Genomic DNA, 24,600 nt, shown 5'->3' on the forward strand with positions numbered 1-24,600 from the left:
ACCAAAGATGATCACTGCGTGCTGTTGACGATTATAATTTCCATACTGTGGCACATGCCCCACAACGGGCGACCTGTAAAGGAGACATGTCACATTGCGCAGCACGGAGGCGTAAGAGCGCGTGTGCGTGCCAGTTTACCTTGCGCGAAAGACGCAGGAACGAAATGGGCCAATTTACAACGTTGCATTAAGCCCTTCACGAAAGCTTCGCTTCACAGATTCCACCATGCGCGTTGCATCTTCACACCTTTCTCTTTTTCCTTTTTCTTGTTTTATGTGGACGCAGGAGATACGACACTCTCACGAAATTACATGAATGCTTTCTAAATGCAGATCGAACAAATCATGGTTACTTCCTTATTATTATTTATCATCATTATTTGTTCATACGCCCCCCGTTGTCGTAGCAGCAAGAAACGCCACATACATGGTCATACCATTCCGCTAGTTTTGTTCAATTGAACTACGCGAATTATACTTCATTTCGTAACAGTACTGACAACAACTCTTATGAATCCACCAGGCGCATCGATTGTCAAAACGCTTTAATTTCATCATCATGAAATCGCTACGGAATCCGACACGTCTCTTTCTACATATATAATTTGAATAAATGCTAATTTCGTCTACCGTGCACCGGCGGGAGTTATAAACGTCATATTCAATCGACGTCCAAGTTTTCAGCCCCACCGGAGAAATGGCATCCGCAAGTTACGTCACTAAAAGCAACGCGTAACTAACGCGTAAGTGTCTTCGCACCAACGGAACAAGCTGGTGGCTACGAGGAGGGGAGCGGTAGGCGTGAGTTCTCAACCTCCGTCCGTCTCTGAATTTCTGTTTTTTCTTCATCTTTTTCTTCTACGCATTCTTGTCGTCACGGTTCACGTGACGCGTTCGGTGCTTGAGGATGTCGAGCATCTTCTGCCGCTTCTCCTCCATCAGGTTGTCGCGGCGCTGGTGGACGTAGTCGCGGATGTTGGGCAGGCCGGAAATGACGCAAGCGGCAAGCGCGGAGCGAGACTCGTTCATGTCCGTGGCCTCGTACCACTGGTCCGTGGTCGGGTCGTAGCACTCGGCGAGGTTGGTGGTGCTCTCGCCGTTGAAGCCGCCGATGGCGAACACCAGGTTGTCGATTATCTATTGAAAGCCATGCGATATTCGAACGAGAAATGAAAAGGAGTTAGCGTTCGCGATAAGCACAGGTCGTCAGATCATGAACACCTTCTGAAGTGCAATAAAACGACGCACTAAGCGATTCCTTGTACGAAAGCTTAACGTCAGCTCCTTGACATTAGTACTGACGTGGCATCTTTGACTTTGTATTTATTTATTTATTTATTTATTTATTTATTTATTTATTTATTTATTTATTTATTTATTGCACTATATAAGGGTCCAATCCCTCTTCACCCATAAGAAATTAGTGGCAGGTGGCAGAGCACACCCAATTATTCCTCTACGCACCAGTTTCGGTTCCCACAGGCTTACCTTTCAGGTGTCGAACCTTTACAGCCAGCCTTAACACCATACGACGTGAGCGAGCTTCCAAAATAAAGACGACAAGAAAGTGGTCTTTTCGGGCCTTCTTAATTGCCACGTGTCATCGTTTTGGGCGGGAAAAGCGTGTGGTATACCACTTCTACAACATTAAAAATGTGCCAGCCCTCTGCCGCCCAACACAGCAGCACTGCATGTCATTCTTTTTCGTTGGCCAACCAAATGCACTGAAGCGTGGTAGGCAACAAACGGAGAGAGAGACCACTCACGACATAAGCACCCAGATCGAGTGCGTGAATGCTGCTCCTTCACAAACAATGGGTTCGCCGCATTCGCGACCAGTAGGTCTTGCATTCGTTACTAGGCCCCACATGTTTTCCTTGAAAAACATCACTCGAAGGAACTCTGGCACTGCAATCGTTCTGCTACAGTAGGGAAATGTTAGTACACATAGTTGCTCATAACGTTTTCCCTTTTCGCTTCAAACGTTCTTCCGACGTCATTCATGACGCTTTAGCTTGCAAGTTGTACTGCTGTTAAAGAGTACGCATTTGGGCTGGTTGGTTCATGATTACGAGCAATAAAAACAGCGCTAAACGACGGAACGAGCGAAGGGACTGTTGTCTGCGTCCCTTCGCTCGTCCCGTCGTTTGGCGCTGTTTTTATTGCTCGTACTGCTGTTGTTTTCAGCATGACCTTCGGCGGACAAACACACCCCATTTGCATGGACAGTCATCACAAGGTTGACATGCCGTCACACAACACAAAATACCCCTTTTTATCGTCAGTTTTTGGCTCGTGCCTCTCAGTACGGGAACCGTCACAAGTTCGGTCAAGTCTTAGCTATGATTCTATAATTATGAGCTTTTGTCTGACTTAAGTGTATGCTGAGGGATTTCTGCTTATTTGTTTCATAGATAAACCACCCTCCTCTGCACAATAAACAATTAGGTTCAATAAAAGTAAATGAATTTACAAGCACTCATACTTCTTTAAGCACAGCAAGTCAGTCACTTTTGGCCAGCATGCGTAATGAATGCGAAATGCTCCATTGTCTGAAGTGTTTTATTTGCTGCGTTACGTAGCCGTTTCAAGCTAGAAGGACAAAGCTTAGGAAAATTCACACGATACCCGCAAATCCACGCGTTGCCCGTCATTCCCATGCTGGTTGAACCAGCATATACTTACCAATCCCGTAGACACTAGCACGAATATTTCCTAGAGCAATCTTTGTAGCGAAGAATGTGTCACGCCCCAAACATTCGCCGTTCTAAGCTTACTGGTGGCAAACGCAACGGATAATGTTAGGCGGACATGGAAAGCAACGGCAAACGGTACTTGGCGCTTCACGGCAAGTTTGCAAATCTGGTCGCATTTTCATAACACTGGCCTTATGTGAATGAATTGAAAGTTTTAGCCCGAAACTAGCCTTTCGGCAAGAGCTTCGCTCGCGAAGGATTTCAGTTATTAACATGGTTCATACTGTGTGTGGTGTGCTGCTATCTGATCTCTTTCGCTATTGTAAAGAGCCCAAAGGAACCCTAGCAGATATGAACGTTATGGTCCTGATTTAAGCTCGCCCCTTTGTACGTTTACGCGTTTTGTGTATCACTAGTACTCATGCCAAGGGAGCACGTAATAAAGAAAGCATAAGTACGTATCGAGGACTGTAGTGCCAGGCATAGCGATACATTAAGTTACTATTGTCGCATCAGTCATCTCTATCCCCTGCAAAACAATGTTGTTGTTTTATTACCTGGAGTGTAGGAGTTATCATCATCCTTGCAACAGTTCTCAAGAGCATTCGTATCATTTCTTAGCGTATTTTTATCCCATAGACGAAAATTTCGCAGCTTTTGGTGAGCTCAAAAGCAACGTTAGCGGAGCGGTCATGCCACTCGTAATTTTACGGTTTGCGGAATAACGATGCACCACAAGCGTAGAGCTACAGTGGCAGCCCCTTGGGATACCGGGTGCTCGTCCGGTTGACCGCCCTGTCTTTCCTGTCCTTGCTCTCTCTCTCTCTCTTAATTGGTCACTGCACGTTAAATATATTCCTCGTACGCAAACGCGCTCTTGTAAACAAGAAAATTTTGAGGGCACAATGCACATAACGACCATACAGTGGCACATTTTTACGCCAGCAACTAAAACCCATATGTATATGTGATGATACTTGTGTATAAATGAGCTTAAATCCAAAGCAAATGTAATCCGATTCATTGCTAATGACGTTCAATGGATTAAATGACCATACATTGTTGCGGTACCACGTACAGCGCAAAAGTTATAATTGCTTGCGAAACTTGGTAATGAATGTGAATTGAATGAATGAATGAATGAGTTGAGTGTGACAAATCTGTCACAGTGGATGGAGAAACCATTTTATTGTAGCAGTATTCTTACATTAAATCACTTCATATAGTTATGGTAGCCATCTAAAATCTCCATGTCACGTTCCCACAAATAAGTGAGCTATATTTATTCATACAACCTCACAATTTATGAGCCGGGTAAGAATTCATTCAGTTTTCTACAAACAAAACGGACGCAGTACAGGAACACGAATAACACTCACAAGTGCTTATCTGTCACTGATCAGGTAAAGCTTATAGCAGCTTAGTATTTCATCAATAAACGCCCACTGGAAGGTTGCAACATTTTATTTCAAATCTTCTGCCGTATTTTCTCCGCTTGTGTTTGTGACACGGGGCTCTTCCGTACAGATAATATATGTTAGGTATTGAAACACATTCGCATGAATTGCCCTAAATTCTAAATTGTTCGATTGTGAGTGGTGCTATCGCCTAATGATTATAACTATCACCGTGAAGCAGCAAACTACCGATATTGAATCCGAATGTAATTCCATAATAATGTCAATGTATTTTTTGTTATGCCCGGCATCACGGCAAAGTATCAACAAAATATCATTTCTGAGGTTCGTCCGTAAATAGACATTTATTCACAGTTTTTAAGAGTCCGAGGGAGTGTTTATTGGAGCACGACATGATAGAATGGAGAGACTGCACTCAAACATTCTTTCCAAGTACTGAACTCCCGTTCGGCTCAAGGTTTTCACTACAACAGCTCTGCAAATGTATCTTATACTCTTCCCCAACTTCTAGCGTGCGAACACCGCGAATGGAGAAGAAGACGAAGTTTCCCTGCTATGGTAGCTGCTCACAGCACCTGTGAAAAATCTCGCCTTCCGCGTAAATACGTTCTATACTTCAAGAGATTAGACCACACGCTATCCGAGGACGCTCCGGACGCTCATGCGCAGTCTGGTTTTTTGACATTCAGTGAATGTCGCTCCATCGGCCCTGCAGCTGAATTGTGCACCGGGACTAGGCCTAATGCCTCCGGTGATGCGCTGGCGGCGGTAGATTTGCCGGCGCCGCTCACCACGACGGCGTTACCGGCCGCAAAATTGACACCTGAGCCTGGAACCCAGCTGCTGGTTCCTGCTCCAAGTCCTTCGGCTACAGCCCACCCATCGCCTTCCCAAAATACACATCAGACCGCGATTGATCTGCCCTCAGGGCGGAGCCCGGCGATGGCTTCCCAGACACCGGGGCTCCAGATGGGGCTCCAGTTGTTGTGCATGACGAAACGAGTACCCCTATTGACTTGTCTTCTGCGCTACCATCTGTGCCGTCGGCCCCCCGTGGTTCTCAGAAGCGTCCTTCGGAGCAATCTGCACCAGATTCGTGTTCGGCCAACAGCGGTTCCGAAGGTAAGCGTTCCTGTCTAGCGACTGACCACCCAGTTGTGTCGACATCGGGCTCGGCTTGCTATAAAGCAACCATTAAAGCTCTCGCCCCCACAAGCCTCACGGAGATTCCGAACAGGATTACTCAGGCGAACCTAGACGCTTGTCTTGGCACCACAGGCTTCCGCGGCTTCACGGCCAGGAAGAAGTCAAATACCATCGCTGTGTGGCTCCCGACATTGGCTGCTGTCGAGCGTTTGCAAACTCTTTAACGACTCTCGATAACAAGCGAAGTTACCATGCCGGTCCAGGTGTTTCTCGTAGAGGGCTCGGCTTTACAGCGCTGTGTCGTTTACAATTTTGACATTGGCGAGGATCAAACTGTTCTCCAGCCTGAGCTATACTGTCCTACTCACCGTGTCATTCAAGCGTGTTACATGGGAAAGGGGCGCTCTTGCATCGTCACCTTGCAGGGCCCACCAACTCCCCCAGCCCGCCTGTACTACTATGGCTGCATTCTACGACCTCAGCCATATGAACCCAGTGTCGTCTATTGTTACAACTGTTTCCGACCGGGCCACATGCGCCGATCCTGTCCATTTACAGCGCCAGATGAAGCTGTACTAGCTGGCGCAGTGTCTTACCGATGCGGACTCTGCAAGACCGACGACCACGAGATCACTTCACCAACTTGTCGCACGAAGCAAAAGGTCACTCAGAAGGTTCGTCATGGGATTCATAAGCAATGGCCTCAGCATGCTGCAACACAACCAGTGCCGACATCTAACAGGTTTGCTGCGCTCCAGTGGGATGACGACGACTGGCCAGAGCTTTCCGAGCCCGACCCGCCAGCACCCCATTCCAACAGACTTACAGTGACAAAGTTCGCAAATACCGCCGTCACCCGCTGGTTGCACAGAAGCAGAGCCGGCTGGAACATCCGCGTGATGATATGGCAGCAGTTGACAATCAAATTGCCCGCCTTTTAGCGGAGGTATCCAAGCTCCGACAGCACCGTGAAAAACTTGCGCTTCGGCGACGTGCAGTGGAATCTCACACCACCACAAGTATCCATCCCGCTGCATCATCGTCTCCGTCACGCCCTGCTGTATCGGTCGCAGAGTCTACCAGGTCTTCAGCTCCGTTGGCGGATAGCTCTACATCATCCCTTTTGCGGTTCATGGTCAGCCAGTTATCCAATCTGACATCTGTGATTTTACAACGCCTGGACTCGTAATCAAAATGGCGGGAACAGGTGCCTGTGGCATGCTTCAGTGGAATTGTAGAGGGCTCTGCACGAAAGTGGGGGAGCTTAAATCCCGTCTACGTATGAAAAAGTGGCAGGTGTGGGCCCTGACAGGAGACCAACGCCTTGACTGCCATTCCGGGCTTCAGTGGACACGTGTGTCCTTCGATGAGTGACTGCCGCGTGCACACAGCTGCCCCTCCAGGAAAGGCGGCAGTGTATGTTGATACGCACTATCCTCAGGTCTTCCTTTTCTCTTGAAAACTGGTGTAAGTCATATCAGGAGGCAGTGCCAGTAGCTGGGAAATTATCCAAGGCAACTGTTGTGGTAGTGTCACACTACATAAGACCAGCCGGTGGCTCTTCTTCACGAATTAATCTGGGCTGGTTAGTGAATGTCCGTCGCCAATACCCAGCGTGTCCTACTTTAGTTGGTGGTGATTTCAACGCCCCTCACCCAGATTGGGGGTACCCTACTTCTAGCCCTCGAGGTAGGCCTGTGCGGGACGCCTTCGCGGATGCGTTGTTTGTAATACTGAACCATCTCGATTCAGCAACGCAGGCTGTGCCTCAAGCTCGACGTACAACATACGCACCAGATCTTACGTGGTGGTCGGGTCCCGGCACTCTCACTGGCAACTGGAGCCCGACTGCTGGGGTAGTGACCACCACCCTATCATCACCGGCCTTCACCCGTCGCAGGCCCGCCGATTGCGCCGCAAGTATTCTGTGGTCAACTGGGACACATTTCGCTCCGTTCTTCAAGATACCTATGTGGACTCGTCACTACTACTTGTTGACCGCATACAAAGCGCGCTCAATGAAGCTACAACCAGCAGCTGGGTAGACGTCGATCGACCGCCACCGGATATCGGCCTGCTCAACTTGTGGGCTGCTCGCAGACAAGCTGAGCTGGCAGCATCACGAGACCCCACTTCTGCACAAGCACGTACAAGACTGAATTTCCTTACTGCTAAGACCCACAGCTATGAACGCGACCTCTCGTGGAGGCACTGGCATACGTGGTGTGAGCGGTTTTTATCCAAGACATCGAATGCTTCCCTCTGGCGAACGTTCCGTGCCATGGAACACGGTTGACACCGTCCAGACGCGGCAGCCACAGCCTGCTTCGCTGCTGGCTTGTCGCCGGATGATTTCGCCAGAGAAGCAGCCCGGAAGTTTTTCCCGCTGTCCGACGGTGTTGCCTCAAACAGCCAATGGTGCTTCCTTGGCAAGCATTCCGGCACACATCCACAGGTTACCATCTACAGCAGACTCCGAGGGGATTGCAAGCTCTTTCACCATGCCTGAGTTGCTTGCAGCGATAGATGGTACCAGTCGCAATACAGCACCCGGTCCAGACTCTATTACTTATGAGACCTACAAGAACCTGAGTTCCGCTGTGCTGCCTCAACTCCACGACACCATTAACAAGGTATGGCTAGATGGCGTTGTCCCTCCAGGCTGGAAATCAGCTATTGTGATCCCGATTCCGAAACCAAGCAAGCCGTGGACTAACCTTGGCAACTTCCGACCCATTTCTCTAACGTCAACGTTGTGCAAGCTTGCTGAGAAAATGCTAGCCACACGACTGTCGTGGTGGCTAGAGCACCATGGTTTCTACCACCCTGCTCAAGTTGGTTTCCATCCATCCATAGGTATTGAAGATTGGTTGGCTGTCTTGGCATCCTCGGTTTTATTGTCAACTCGTAGCCACAGTGTCCGTACTGTCCTCCCTATGGACGTCGAAAAGGCGTATGACAACATCAGTCATGCTGCCATCTTGGCTTCAATTAACATGCTGCATTTCCCCCCTAGAGTGCGGAATTTTGTCAAATCTTTCCTTCAAGACCGACATTTTGCGATTCGCCTCCGTAGTGACGCCATCGGCTCATTTTTCCCTCTTCGTGGCGTACCCCAGGGATCTGTATTGTCACCCACATTATTCAATATTGCTTTCATCCCGCTTGCATGGCACACACACGATGTACCCTAAATAAAGTTCTTGTACGCTTTTGATATCATGGTATGGAGCACTCATAACGACCTACAGGCTCAAGCCGCTGCCCTTCAATCAGCTTTAGATATCACGGTGACTTACGCTTCTTCGGTCGGCCTTAGGCTTTCCGTCAGCAAATCTGCTTACATGTCAGTCGCCAATCGCTGGGACTGGCGTAAACTCTCGGCAACACCCATTCGTCTGCATCTATCCGGAATCCCTCTTCAACAATGTTCAATTATAAAAATTCTGGGTCTGATGGTACACGAGTCGGGAACCGGAACTGCTTGGCTCTCCAGCGCTAAAAAGCAGGCAATTCAGACGTTGGGTCTGATTAGGCGCATTGCTCCTAAAACGGGCGGCGCCAGCTCATATGTTGCGCGACGATTGGTGAAGGCGGTAGGGCAACCACGCCTTGTTTATCAAGCCCAATTCCAGCATTTGACGAGGGCACAATGGGATCGCCTTGAGGCTGTTATTTGCGAGGCAATGAGGGTCATCACTTGCCTTCCCCGCATCACCCCGATCGTGGCTCTCCAAGAAAATGCACAGCTCAACACACTAGATGAGCTGGTGCAGCAGCGACGTGATGCTCGCACGCAAAGTGTGCTCTCCGGGCTTACGCTTTCTCGAACTCGCTTCTACCACCACCATCGCCAGTTCTACATCCCTGGAGTTTTGTACAGCTGAGTGATAACAAGCCAACTGATATACATCGCCCGACATCAACTCACGCGGCGGCGTCGCTTCGTGACCAAATTATTGCTCAAGATGTCCACCTGCCACTTGGCTCCACCGTCCTTTACAATGATGCAAGCATTCAGGACTGTGAAACAACCACTGCAATTTATTGCCCATGCGCACCCTCCCTTAAAAAGACGACCCGGTTTCAAATCCAAGAAACTCCTTTCTGCTTTTGTGCTGAGCTCCTTGCTGTCCGAGAAGCGTTGTGCTCTGTGGCCGCCTTTCTCATGGCCCCTATGGCCCGAATGGTCATCCGCACTGATGCCCTACAGGTGACGTGGCTTCTGCGACGCGTCAGTCACAGCCCTGACATATGCCAACAGATCCATCTTCTGGCGGCACGCATCCCGCAGCCAATATCTGTCGAGTGGATCCCACGCGACCTTCTAAGCTTCCAAAGCCGTGCGGATTCTGCGACCCGTCTAGCGACCTCTCCATCGTCACCGCTTCAACTCTTTCACCTAGATGATGCCACCCTCCTATTAACAAGAAAGGAGCACCTCCGGCGCCACACACGTGCACTCATACCTCCGTGAGCGATAAATCTCCCCCGTGGTATTACCCGTGCAGAGGAGGTTGCGCTCCGGAGGATCCGGGTCGGGGTTACCCTCACTCCTGCCGTGACTAGGAAGTGGTGCACTTTCGCCCGTTATATCCTCTTCCTGAGTGTCCACTCTGCAAGTCGCGAAATGCTGAAGCAGACATCCACCACCTGCTGTGGGTCTGCCCTGCACTGAAACCGACGAGGCTTCGGCATCTCACAGTTGCGGGACTCTAGCCTCATAATCCGAGCGATTACGCTACTTGGACGCAGGGACCACATTATCGATCCCTCTTGGACTTCATTAGGTCAGCAAATCTTTTTTCATTCATTTAATCATCCTTATTCACCCCCATCCCATATCCCTGTATGCCCTGAGGCATTTGCCCTCGCATAAAAAAAAAACACCGCGAACTTTAAAAAAGCTTAGAGGCCTTATAAGGGCCTATAAGACTGCAGCATCAAAAAATGCAGCAGTTTCTTGCGGCCTGCACTGGCGAAAAAAGCGACGGCATCGTGATAAGAGACAAGAGCGCTACCTCTCACTTCATTCGTACATGCTTTTGTTTCCGCAAGCACAATGTTTGAACCATTGCACCTCGCGAATTAGCGTAACGCTCGATTATTCTTTGCGATGCTTGGTCGTGTTACTACTCACGGCCACGGCGAAGTTGCTTCTGGGCGTGTACATGTTGGGCAGACTGGTCCACATGTTGGTCTCCGGATTGTACTTCTCGGCCGAGGCCAGCCTGGTGGTCCCGTTGAAGCCACCGATCGCATAGACGCAGTTGCGAAAGCCTATGCAGCCGACCCCGCTGCGCCGAAACCGCATGCCCGAAATCGTGGTCCACTGGTCGGCCGTCGGGTCGTAGCGCTCGGCCGAGCTCAGGCACTCGCTGCCGCTGAATCCGCCAGTCACGTACACGTAGCCGTCGTGCGAGGCGGCGCACGCGTCGCTACGTTGCATGTTCATGGGCGCGATCATCGTCCACTGCGAGCGACCAACAAGTGCAGCGCGATCACAGAGGGGACCGCCGCCGGCCGCGGTGGTGTGTTGTTCACGAATGAAAACCCAGACCGCAGGTAACGCGACAAGGCGAGGGTATTTAAAATTTAAACGACTATGCCTTACGCGGTGTTTATAGAGGCTAAATCCGGGACTAGCGATCGCGACTAATTTGTCTTCGTGGCTCTCTTTTTAGATAAAGTCACTTCACATCGTATCTGTAGACTACGCGGAACAAACTCCTAAGATGGCATGCCGAACTTCTTTACATTTTTTTAATGCAATCCAACCTGCTCCCCCCGAATAACACATTTTACTGCCTGATTTGCTTGGGCTTCTTGCAAAATGTGTGCAAGTCCATCTTGAACTTGTTCTCAATATAACTGATTAATAACTGCCCAGAATCTGTGAACCATTTGCCCTTGTGATTTCCTTGTGCTATTCTTTTATTCATTAATGCTCTACTTACTTGAGAACAAATGTTACCAATTTCTTTTTTTATTTTCTATTTCTTTTTCATGCGTACTCCTGACCGTTTTTCGGTATCGTGGTTTCACCAGTGATGCGTTGTGCAATATTGTTAGCCCTTCTACTGGCCTCAACCAGAACTGAACCTTCTTGCAGTAGGTCCTGTACACAGTAAGCATCTGTGCAAAATGCAGTTACTTAATGAATGGCACTAAATCCGGAAACATTCCCCGGCTTGCCCTGTGCAGTTGTTTCAATTACGCTCCAGGCACCATGGCACCATGGCCTCCGAGATCTCCGCCATGACCATTGTCGGTGGTAGCGCAACTAATTTCGGAGGCTGTGCAGCGGCAGCTTTGTGCAGCCGTTCACTCTCGCGTGATGTCACCGCGTTAAACAGCCTGCTAGCCCAGCTGCTATACCAGGTGCCCTGACGAAAGGCGACGGAAAAGCCAAGACAGGTGAAAGATACGCACGAGTGCACACACCGTGCATAACTAAGCAAAGACGACCATGTTGGCGGACCGGGATATATAACCATGCATCCTATAAGAAGGACCAAAGTCCGATCGCACTCACACCGGAGATGCAGGTGGATTTTCCCATTTCGGGAGTTTACATCACATGCCAAACATAGTCAGAGTCGGTGACACAATAAACCCTTTCAGGGTATATTATTTATTGACAGCCCTCGCGAGCATTTCTTGTGTTGCACATAAGGACAAGTGCACCACTAGTCATACAGGGATGCTTAGGGATGCCCGCCCCTTAACAGCTGGAAATCTCAGTCGGCATCGACACTGCGAAAAGTGGGGGCTCGTATCGAATAGCATGTGAACTGGCCCTTAAGGAAACTAAGATCGTGATGTTCTCATAAACCCCAGCAGAGCTTTAGTAGCCGTAAGCTGGCATGTGTTCTTGCGTGTCCGACCTTCAGTTCAAGGCCGCTGCTAGGCATGCTGTGCTCTCTATTATTTAATTGCTAAACTCCGATTCATTCATTTGCAGTCCGATTGCCTGATACTAGCCTAAATAAATAAAGAACCGCGGGAGCTAAGATCTGCGACTACTTGACTACTATAGCAAGTAAGTTCTACTTCGTTATTTGTCCCGAGTGTAGTAGTGCGTCCGTGCAATCGCTAGCGTAACCATGCCATGAAGTGGGACAAGTGCGAGCAAAATCTCCCAATTAAAGGTACTCTGAAATGCCACTAGGTACTTCCGTTAATTAAATACAAAAACACAATGGAAGAATGCGACTAGCAAAAAGAGGTGTGTGTGAGTGTGTGGAGGTGGGGGTGCAACGCACAAATCTCTGCCAAATGAATCATCGGTATGCACAGACCATGACCTGGCGTCTCAATTAGCCAAGCCAATATTCTCAACACGTCCTAAACGATCAGCGAGACTCCAAGACTTTATATCGCGCATATGTACCCACTATACGCCAGTTTTAGTGGCGTTAGTTGCCGTAGCAACATCCATCTAATTATATCTGACCATATTTTGCAGGTGGTTGTTAATACGCACTATAGGCAGTAGCACTAAACCAAACTACAGAGAATCCAAACTTAGGGTTTGGGCTGTCATTCGTCCCTTACCCAAAAGTTTAAGTATAGTTTGGGCGCCTATAAGCTCAGAGTTAAAAAGCATGGAGACGCCGACAAAAAATGCGGTTCTCAAATTGCACCAGATCTTAGCTGAACTGAACATTCAAATGAGAGAAATGGTGATTCAAATATTCTCACATCAATGGAAAATATTTAATCACAACTCGCCGCAATTTTTGAGGTGGCTTGTCGATGTTCATATTACTAAAGTGAAAACATTTAATCTGGCGTGCCCTAATCTGGATTGTCTTGACTGCGAACATCACGGCGAAACTGTTTAGCTAGGGCCTATCTCGTTGGCAATCGTCACATTTCAGTTAGTGGCTTAAATGTGTAACCACTTTAACGTAGTGTCATAATTGATTATTTTGGCCCTCAATCACTATACCTAAAATTTTCTTTTGAAACTCGAGGCGCGATGCAAGCGCACGGCAATAGCGGAAGCCAGGAACAGAAGGACGACCACTACGGGATATTCCGGGAACGTGAAACGGTCGCTTGTCAGGGCTAGCCCCACGTTTTCAAAAATACCTGTTAGCCAAATGCAGGGCATAAGAAAATAGAGAGCGTGTTACCTGGTTTGTGCGGTGGTCGAACTTCTCTGCTGTGTTTTGCCTGTGACGACCGTCGTATCCGCCCATGGCGTAGATTATCTCATTCAGCACTGCCACGCTCACATAACACCTGGAAAATCGGAGCGGTCGTTTTAACCTTTCAGTATTTAGCGGAGATTCGATTTCCGCAGCATTTCTCACAAACCTTTTATTTCCACCTTCGAAGTTACTGAATAGCTGCTTTCCCTCCATGCTTTTCCACTCAACTGATGGCGGCGGAATGCAAACATCCTTGTATAAACATCATTAGGTTCTCCTGGAGAACCTGAAATGCTCTGACTATTTGAAACCCTCCTCTAATGCGTCCTTCATGAACCACAGTGCTGATCTTTGGTATCAAAATTGATATAACGTCTTTTTCAGCGTGATTTGAGCTTTACCTACTTTGATTTTACCCATTTTACGGTCATTTTACGACTTTGTTAAATTCCTAACTAGTTTATTGAACCGCTATATACTTCTAATGCTGCCCTTAGTAGGCCGAATTTTGAGAACTTTGAGAACCGCATTGCAATCGCTTCTTTCGGATGTCACTACGCTAAAGCGCACCTCTTAACGTGCATCGGTGTGACAGACCGCCATTTCTTTGTGTGCGCATTGAAGCATCGCACGCTGCTGAAGTAGTCCTCGCCGTTGAAGCCCCCGATGACATAGATGTCGTTGCCGATGGCCGCGCACTTGTGGTACGCCCGGGGACCCTCGGGATCCACGGCCTCGACCTGTGCGTCCGGAACAATACCAACGACTCCTTCTTGGCTTCCTGTGGTGCGTTAAGGCTCCGCGTTGGGCTGAGCGGAATGAGTTTACGGTCTCGCGAGAAGCGCAGAAAAAACCAACATCAGCGACACAGCATTTGTATCGCGCCTTCCCTGCTCCAGTTTTTACCGTCGCAACCGTCTGCGATGGCTGCTCTATCGCGAGAGTGTTATTCGCCAGAGTAAAGCTGACCTGGAAACAGAGTTGCCGATAACCTCCTGCATGAATGCGAAGAGTGTGCTGTTCCTTGAGCCGTTGAGCAGACCAAGCCGCGATCCCTTTTGATATGAAATGCTTGGAAGCGCTGTGCTCACACGTGTCAAACATGATTCGTTCTGTTGTGTTACGTCATAGGCAAACAGCCTATATATATATATATATATATATATATATATATATATATATATATATATATATATATATATATATATATATATATATATATATATATATATATATAGTTCGTTGTCTCTGAAATAAACGTTGTGCGGTTGCTGTTGGGCCGTCTCCGTCACTCTGTCACCCGCTACATTAGTGCCGACGAGGGTGACAATACCGCGGAGCCCCCGCCACCAACAGTGGCGTCTCGGTAGTGCTGGGAGCCCTGCTGGGTACTGGACGTAATCGACTCTACGGAGCGTCGGCGGTCATGGCCCTGGCTACGAACATCGGTACCCCATGTTTAGACGAAAATCAAGATAAGTTGGATATTTACTTGACTCGAGTGGAGGCAGTCTTTCACGCGGATTATATTAAGACAAATGATAATAAAAGGGTCCTCTTGGTTTCGACACTGTCAACGAAGACGGTAGGCATTCTTGCTGGACACTGCGCCCCCCGGAAAGTAAATGGTCTATGTTACAAGGAAGCACTTACCTTCCTAAATGACTGCTATGGGCCGAAGTAAAATGAGGTTGCCGCAAGTTACAAGTTCTTTACAAGGTACCAGGCTGCAAACAAATCTGCCCAGGACTATGTTGTTGAGCTACGCAAGGCTGCGTAAAAGTGTAACTTCGGCACCAGCTTGAACCGCATGTTACGGGACCGCATTGTTTGTGGCATACGAAATCATGCGGTGAAGCAGACGCTTCTTGAAAGAAGTGAGCTCATATTTGCCCAAGCTGAAACGATTGCCACAGCGACAGAGACAGCCGCACTGGAAGTAAGCGCCATGACCAGACCTGATAATTAGGTAGCGGTGTGCAGTGTAGCGAGAAAGCAGTGTAGCGAGTGTAGCAGTGTTGCGCACGCTGCGATAACTACGATCACGAAGCAAGCGACGGTCCGCAGAAAAGAGCGCAGTGTTTTCACTGTCGGAAGACTGGTCATTTCGCAAGGAAATGCCGCTCCCACTTGGTGCTCCGGGAAGCTCGTAGGCACGATGACGTAGCTAACGCAGTTCATTACGAGAGCGCTGTATCAGAAACGGAGGAAAGCGACATTTTAACAGTATTCACATTCAGCGAATCACGACAAAAGAAATGTTTGCTCCACGCGTTCCACAGAGTTATCCGCTGGGGTGGCGTGCCCTTGAACAGAATTAGCGACGCGGGATCACCGTTTTCTATCATTCTGCAGGAGGGGTATCTAAAGCACCGTTTGAGTTGACCACGCTTATCGAAATGCAAACTGACGCTCAGCTTTTACATGGGCAAGCTAGGCATATTCGGTGAACTGCACCTTCGAGCCCATGTTGCGGGGAAGGATGTGCCTGCCACACTGATTGTTATAACATGTTCGGGTCCCAGCCTTTGCCGTAGAGACTTAATTCAAGTGTTTTCGCGTCTGCCATCCGGTTTTCTCGCTACAGTTCAATCGACGTCAGCCGATCGCGACACCCTCTGGACCGAGCTTTCTCCTCTTTTCGAGCCAGGCCTTGGAAACATTCAGGGGCCACCTGTGAAATACCACATTCGAGAGGGCATCCAACCAAAGTTCCACAAGGCGCTGTCACTCTCATGCTATTCGGGAAAAGGTGGAATCGCAGCTTGACCATTTAGTGGAGCAAGGCATATTATCGCCCATAGCACATTCTGAGTGGGCGGTGGCAATCGTACCAGCACTGAAGAAAGTTGGGTCCCTTCGCATCTGCGGCGATTTCAAAACCACAATCAATGCTGCCTGTGTAACTGAGCAGTACCCTTTACCAAACATTGAAGACATTTACACGTCGCTACATGGCGGATCGTTTTTCACAATACTGAACATTAAGGATTCACATAACCAACTCCCTTTGGATGACGAGGCGAGGAAGCGGGCCGTGATAAACCTTCACAAGGGGTTGTTCTGTTAGAACTGTCTTCCATTCAGAGTTGCCTCGGCTGCCGCGATTTTTCGGCTGCGCATGAAAACAGCCCTGGGGTGCTATGCAGGATGCGCCGAGTTTGGCGAAACTCGGGATCTTCACGAGCTCTGGCGACACCCCAAGATGAAAGCACGAATGGTACCGAGACACAGTTTATCTTTCGACAAGCCTCCAGTTTCATTGGTTTATCTAGATTCACTCTGGCTGGCTATCATTCCTTGGGCGTTGCCTACTGGGCGGTCGACAAACTGGGGCTCACGTGATCATACCGTCGGTGCATGGTCGTGCCTTCTTTCACTTGTTTGTCGTTCCACCGAGTGCATTACATGCAGAAGCAAGTTGTAAAACAAATGCATTTAGTACAATATTATTAGTTACTTTAACGTGGTTTAGAAGCATTTTGAAGCTTACGAGATGTGCACTGAATGCGTCTTAGACTAATTTGTAATTTAGTACGCTTCGCATTATACCACGAGGGAGCGCTGTAGTGGCGTCATCACATCCATTCACCGGGCAAGCATGGCGGCTAAGCATCAGAGAAGGCCCAGTGTAAACAAACCCGTACAACGAGCTTGCAGTGCGCGACGTAGTGATCAGGCTCGCGGAAGGCCACTATTTCTTGGATAGTTCTGTTCCTCCGTGGGCAATCTTCCCGTGCACATGGTAAGACTGCCAATAGCTTCGGCGATTTTAAAGATCGCAACGCGCACCTACTGTTCACGGCGAAGTGCTGAAGAAACAACTTGTCCGGTGCTGCTTCTGCGAGTGCGCTGAGTTCCTCCACTCTGCGTGACTGCGAGCGTCACGAACATTATATAGTGTGGGCAAAAGGCAGACATCCTATATAGCTACGATGCGACAAGGAGGTGGTACCGACGATGGATCTCGCTACCAACACAGTGAAAGAGACATCGACAAACTGCAGATAAGTATATTTCTACTGTTTCATATTTAGCATAATAAGAGTGCACGGATTAAGTCACTTTCGTTGTAACGAACTGAATGTCCAGCAGTTTAAAGAAGGCAGTGAGAACCAATGAGTGTTCGTGCTTTTACGTGCAAGTGGGCCCGCGAAAATATGGTATAGATGAAGGTAACCTTCACTAACTTGGTGAAGCAACAGAAATTCATGAGTGACATTAAGCTAGCAAAATTTATGGAAGAGTATCTTTATCCATGTGAAATATCAATAGCAAGTACTGATATAAAGCAGGAATACAAAAATTTCGTGGGTTGAACAGCACATGGAAGGCATTACCGAATCGTGATCGCCACGTTACCGATATCCTTGAAAAAAGTCTAGAATCATTGCATTCCACCGGTTATGCAATATGGGACATAAACCTGGAGGTTAACAAAGAAACTTGAGATGTCAAGGACTGTGTAGAAAGCGAAGTAACAAAAATTGTTGCAGATATCATTATGGCAGGAAGACAGTGGCGTAGTAAACCGTGGCAACTGATATGCTAGTTGAGATTAAAAAAGAAAGGAATCGGCAGCCAGGCCATGCACGTATTCGATCACTTGTTGCCAATTCATATCAGGTGATTACATAAGCATTACAGAATGAATGTCAAGGAGAGAGAACTACAGCCAAGGATGGTAGAAAATTGCGTAATGGGACAAGAATATGATGTTTGTAGGTATAGGATGCAATTAGCTCGTATAAGACGGGATTGTAGGGTGAGGCATTTGTTTTGCAGCGAACAAAAATAGGTTTGTGGTGCTGACAGTAGAGACTCGTGAAGGTGCGGGGCCACCTCAGCTGCTGGCACACTAATCAACATGACAATTGGCTCTGAAAAAGAAAACCCCAGTTTTGAAAAATAAAGCAACGTTGTCCCAACGCATTGTTTTACTATGCATACTACACTAGAGGCTTCCACATTTAAGGGCACTTAGTACTAATAGTGCAACGAGCATTTTTCTTTGTAAATAATGGTTTGTAAGTGGCTGATTCATTCCAATACACTTTTTTGCAGCAAAACATTCTGCTGCTGGAGCCACTCAACCGCCTGGTGGCAGTAGGCGAGCGCCAGGCACGTGCTCTTGAGAGTGTGGCAAAGGTCCAGAGGGCTCCTCCGCAACAGTAGTATCGGTGCCCTCACTGCTCTCCTGTCGAGCCCACAGAAGGCACCTTATAAAGAAGCTTTCAGTTTAATATTTTGTTTATTATTCAAGAACATGAATAAAATTATTGCAGTAAACATTGTGCTGTGCATATTAGGAGACTTGTAACATGCACTTGGTGTCCCTTCAAAATAGGCAAAAACGTAAGACAACCTGTGCCACTCTTGGACCATGTAAATAAAAAATACACTAATGCAGCATACACGTCATCATGCTGTTTGTTCTTTTTATGTGCAAGAATACAGTGCGTGTTCATTAGCCACAAGATGAACGGTGTGTGTAATTCACAATGAAGAAAGGAAACAGCAGGAGCTTGATAATGCTATCACCTATAGACTGTGCATATGACTGCAACACTCCCCGATTCAAATGTGCCATTACATGCATGTTCGATACCACATATTCTTTAACATTGTGTTATAATTGCATGTACCATATTTCACACATCTTAAGCCCTTGCATAGCACACTTCTGATGTATCCATTTCATAGGCCAAATAATTGTACACTTTGTCCTTTTGTGTTGTATGAAAAGCAGCATCCTTTACAGTCGGATAAAACTTCAGAAGACAGGAGAGGCCCCACCCAGATGACCAAAGCGCAGCAGCCGATTGCCTACACGTCTAAAGAAATAGTACCTCTCCAACGAGCAATAGTAGTCTGTCTGGCGGCACGATATCAGTCTCGAGTGCGTGCCCATTGGTGCAGGCTTCTGTTCACCTGCCTTAAAGTGCAGATTCCGCAGCCTCTTAAAGTTTTATCCGACTATAGAAACACGTAATGCCTTGCACCAGTTGCATAGACTTCTGCAATTTGATAGCACACAATGATCAGGAGCAGAAATCTATAAAGGCATCCAAGCAAAGCTGGCTGGCCACACTTCCATTATGAGGGGCTGAAAAAGGTCTCGCCAAATATTCCCATGACGTCCTTGAAAACGAGGTGGTGTTTGGCACTTCTTTAGAATCAAAAACAGATTACACTCAATGTTGTGTAGCACGTCAAAACAAACTGAGCTTGGTTATTTGCACAGCATGTAATGGGAGGTTGAGCTTCACATAGGAAACAAACTGCTCTGTCCAGTACAATTTTGAGGCCGGTATGGCACCTACTATGGCACCGGTATGGCACCTATTATGTCAACAGTGTCTATATACAAATTACACTTTTCGCAGGCCATTGATTTCACCATTATTTTTGTGTGATGGTCCTTTCAATCAGCGCTGGTATTACATGAGCAGGTGGATTTGAAAGCAAAGCTTTGTTTGCAAACCTTCCGACTTCCATAAGTGTGTGGCAAGGCACTGGCATGTTGTCGAATAGCTCACACTTCCTCGGTCCTGCACCAAAGACGCCCAATGCTCTATTTTAAGTTGGATCGCACAACAATTCAACGGCACACAAAGAAGTGTAACACACACAGCAAAGCATTCTGCTTTGTGTTTTTCTCTTTGTGTCCCGTCGAACTGTTGTGCAATTAAACTTCAAGCTTCTACACCAATACGCCGTCTTCAACCTCACCAATGCTCTAGTTATTAGGCCACAATGGTGCACATCTTTGAAATTTCTCAACACAAATTAGCTCTCCGAAAAATCACAAATGTTAAATTTTTGCAGCACAGCTGTATGTACCAACGTGTCATATTCTTCACCACTAAACTCACAGGAATCAAAGAGGCAAGCATTACCCAGCCTTGCTGCTGCCGTTACCATTATCATCATGTCACCAATGGAAAGACAGTGCCACGTTTTAGTAAAGGCAGTGCTGGAGGGAAAGGTGTGACAGCGAGGGCTTACAATAAAAATAACAGTTACGAGACATGTTCAATGCCAATATATGCTGCATGTCGCTCAGCCTACTTTGACAATGCGGCAAGTGTTTACTTGTTTGGGCATATCATGTTTTGTGTAATCATTGCTCTAAAGCTATACAAATGGTCTATTTGCTCTGCAAGTTTTATTTTTATCATGGTAGGTCAAAGACCCACTTTTCATTGGCATCTGCACCACATTTCTCCCGATATGTAATAATGCTTTGGTGGTTCATGACATCTTCACGTACAGAGAGTTCTGCAGAGTATCGGATGTGCATTGTTCTAATGTTTAAGAATTAGAGCCCCATTATGAGATGAAAATATAGAATTTATCCATCCAGAATAACGCCGCTCCCCCCCCAAAAAAAAGAAGATGCACTGAACCTCTGGCACATGCATCGGACAGTGAACAGAGCAAACAATCTGAAGTATTTTCTTCATGCAAGCCAACACACTAAGATTCTCAATGCATTTTCATTTCGTCACAAATGCATAGGCACAACCGGCTTGGCGCAACATCCACATCTCGCGCTGCAACAAATTGTGCAATGCCTCGCTGTTTCATAGTGCGGCCGATAGATTACGCATGACCAAAATTCAGCATTGTGCATACTTAGTAACTTCCCCAATGAAGAACCCCAAGTTCTTTATGAGATTAGGATTCATAGGTTACTTCACACAATTAGTGACATCCATTTATCTATTTATACTTAACCCCTTTCCCATGAAAGTGAGCCATTTGGAAGGCACCCTGACAGATAAGTAGAACAATCGACAAAAAGTGATCAACCAGCGAAAAAGTATGTTAATCACAGTAACGCTGACATTGAAGGCGCCTTAATTCCTACGTACGTTCCGTCGCCACACCCGACTACGTTCGTAATGTTCCCACGAAGTGGGAAGCACTCTTTTATATATGCCCGCTCCGCCGCAGTATTCTGGAAAGCTAGCCACCGCTTACGCACTGCCGCATCGATAAGCGCGTCAGACACATCTCTGACACAGTTGCTAACAGTAGTTTGATGGCGTCCGATGTAACGCTCGGCGCCGACGCTTCCCTGAAAACTCCCAGTCCCGTAGAAACGGAGGGCACAGATGACTTGCTCTACGACGGTGAGCGAATGAAGCCCGCCACGCTGTCTCCGCAGACGAGAGTCTTCGCCTAGCTCGTCACACAGCCAGCACACTGATGTCTTCGACAGGCGAAAATGACGCTGAAACTCCCCGTCGGTCATGCAGGTGAACGGGTCCGGACGGTCATACTGACGCTTGCTGCCGCTGGATGCAATGAAACAGGCTGCTGCTGCCGCCGCCATGTTCCCGAGTTGAACTCGGAGGGGGTTTCGCGATGTACGAGTTTAGCACGAGTTCGCCTGTCAATCAAAACCAGAGGTCACGCCCCGCGCGAGGCATGTAACTATTGCGCGCGCACCCACTACAGTTGGGCCACGCCCATCTTCCGGCAACAGCGACGCGGTGTCGAGCTGAGAGGCATCAACAATCTTGACCGCCGACATAAAACACGCACAACGCACTGTCATCGGTGATGTACTGAGCACCACTATCAAAAACAAAGCGTTGACTGTCGCTGGCATACATCTTCTCGGGCTGAGATGGCCGCACAACACGGTTTCATTGCCTGCATTGCGGCGCGTAGCGCACAGTAAATAATTATCGGCACGTCACTGTAGGTGGTTGCAAGGCGTCGAGGCGTCGAGGGGTACGACGATGCTGAGGAGTGCTTATTGCAGCAGTCGTTTCAGATGGCTGCTCTGTCATCGGTGATGAAACGGAGCCACAACGTCGTAAACACGATCAGCGTCCGAGAATCGCTCGCTCTTCTAGGCCCAGTGCAATGGCATTTCTTCATCACAAGCACTGCGCACTCAACAGTTCCAACACCTCCCTCCGTTCGAAATCTGATTTCATAACTGCACACAAGAGCCCTCACCTGCCAAAATGCGAGTGCTGCGGTGTCGTTACGATATCCATCTGCGATCGCTGCTGGCTCCAGCAGAGGTAATCCGCAAGCACCTTCGACTGCACAACATACTCATATACTGCGTACATGCGCTCAGAGGCGCCTTCACTGGGCAAGCGATGACAAGCGATGAATTCTGTCGCTGGGGAAGCACGCACGTTTCGCAATGTATCGCAGAGGCTTCGCGCACAAAGATAAACTGGTACATTTTCACTGAACTGCGTCACTACGCACTCTAAAATAACATACCGCCATTTTACAGCGACAGCTGTTGTGTCGTTTTTGGTTGGTGAAGCGGGGGCCTTAATAGCCTAGTGAAGCGCCTGCGATTAAAAGCCGTACCGCGGCGCTGCGTTTCTATTCCCCTAATAGAGAAAGAGTGGCCATGACCCTTCATGGATGAAGACCGACTTTATTGAGAATAGCACTGCAGCGCCCCTAGGCGACTTATCACTGTATGAACGCCCTCGTGCGTGCGACCCGCTTCAATGTACCGTTTCTGAGCTTTCGCCTCCCTGTCGCCACTCACGGCAAGAAGTGCAAAATTTAATAATTTGCTTGATCTCCGTTTGTCATCACAAATTTCTAGCATTGAAAACGAAAAACAGATACCTAAAGAAATAAAAATGTGCGTTATTTTATTTGTCGTATTTAAACGTATTCGTTTGAGTGAAAGTGTAGGTGCAAGAATGCGCCGCATGTACCCCGTTCGCATTCGATGGAGGATAGATAGATAGCGCCCGAAAGATGAGGCACGCCCTGGACGCGCCCGGGAAAGGCGTGGCAAACGGCTCACGGCAAGTGTGCTGACAGACTGCGGGGCAGTCACGGTATCACTAAGTTGCGATAATCCGTTGATAACAATACGCGGCGCTGGCGCGTTTCGTTGTGCAGCCTTCTGCGCGTGAAACGTGGAAGCAGCGTGCCGCGCAGGGTGCGCTCATGTTGTCATACGCGACTTTTTGTCTACATATATTTTTGCGTGCACCTTCGGCCCGTTCCGCGCTATCTCTGTTCACTGACTGCCGTCGAGCAAACTCGGGCAAAACTCGGGTGAACGAGAAACTCGGCGCATCCTGCATAGCACCCCTGGCCAGCGTTCCAGCCGTGCAGGTGTATTTGGACGACGTATTGATAGCGGAACGTCAAGACGATAATGGCTCAGTGCTTCGGGATCTTTTGTGCGGGCTTCAGGAGAATGGTACAAGCTGAAGGCCGAAAAATGCCGTTTTTGTAAAGACGTCATCGTCTACCTGGGCCATCGCATCGACAAATACGGCTTGCATCCGCTTGAGAAGAACCTAGCAGCAATACGCGACTCACCATGGCATACGAATGTGAGCGAACTGCGCTCGTTCTTGGGTCTCTTCACTTATTATCACCGGTTCTTGCCACACATGTCAACGATGTTGGCCCCGTTGTATCTTCTACTCGAAAAAGAGCATAAATGGTACTGGGGAACGGCGCGCGAAAGTTCATATCTCATGGCTAAACAAACACGTCTGAGTTTGTCTGCTCGGACGCATTTCGATGCCAACCAACCTGTGGGCTTGGAATGTGATGCGTCACCTTCGGGTTTGGGTGCCGTAATCTCGCAGCGAATTCGGAAATCGGATAAGCCCAATGGGCCTTCCGTTCGCGCGCGTTAACACACGCCGAGAAGAAGCTCGGGAAGGAAGCTCTCGCACTGGTGTTCGGCGTAAGAAAGTTTCGAGACTACCTGCTGGGCCGCGAGTTTGTATTCATCACGAACCACCAACAACTACTGGGACTTCTGCGACAAGATCGACCTGTGCCCCCAATGGCTTCGGCACGTATTGAGAGATGGGCTCTGTTTATAAGCCAATATCAGTACCGCAGCTTGCCCGAGAGGATACCAGATGCTTGTCGATCGGGCACCTTACCAGAACACGTGCTGTCTTTAAAGACCCTCGACAGCTCGTTCGTGCCAGTGGGTGCCATACTGGCGCTGGCGATCGCCTTTGAATACATCAGCGTTGTGCAGCACTTTGTACTTAATGGATGGCCTAAATTCTTTTCAACGTGTCACAATCACCTTCAACCTTATTTGTGCAGAAAACTGGAGCTGTCAAGCCTAGGCCTGCACTACTTGTGTCATCGCATCATCGTACCCTGCAAAGCGCGAGTCTCCATGCTGGCTGAGCTACATCGGTT

General features: G+C 48.2%; 1 protein-coding gene across 1 annotated transcript in view; it reads right to left on the reverse strand.

The window, feature by feature from the left end:
• Positions 1–528: 528 nt before the first annotated feature.
• The window catches only part of LOC135915326 (kelch-like protein 10), a 33,298-nt gene continuing 9,226 nt past the window's right edge, over positions 529–24,600 (reverse strand). Inside the window, exons 5-8 of the mRNA XM_065448362.1 lie at positions 13,990–14,159; positions 13,402–13,510; positions 10,401–10,733; positions 529–1,137 (exon numbers count right to left, since the gene is read on the reverse strand). Of these exons, the coding sequence (XP_065304434.1) occupies positions 859–1,137; positions 10,401–10,733; positions 13,402–13,510; positions 13,990–14,159 (891 nt within the window). The 3' untranslated portion in view covers positions 529–858. The remainder of the gene's footprint in view (positions 1,138–10,400; positions 10,734–13,401; positions 13,511–13,989; positions 14,160–24,600) is intronic.

This window comes from Dermacentor albipictus, chromosome 1, assembly GCF_038994185.2.
Source record: "Dermacentor albipictus isolate Rhodes 1998 colony chromosome 1, USDA_Dalb.pri_finalv2, whole genome shotgun sequence".
Lineage (NCBI taxonomy): Eukaryota > Metazoa > Arthropoda > Arachnida > Ixodida > Ixodidae > Dermacentor > Dermacentor albipictus.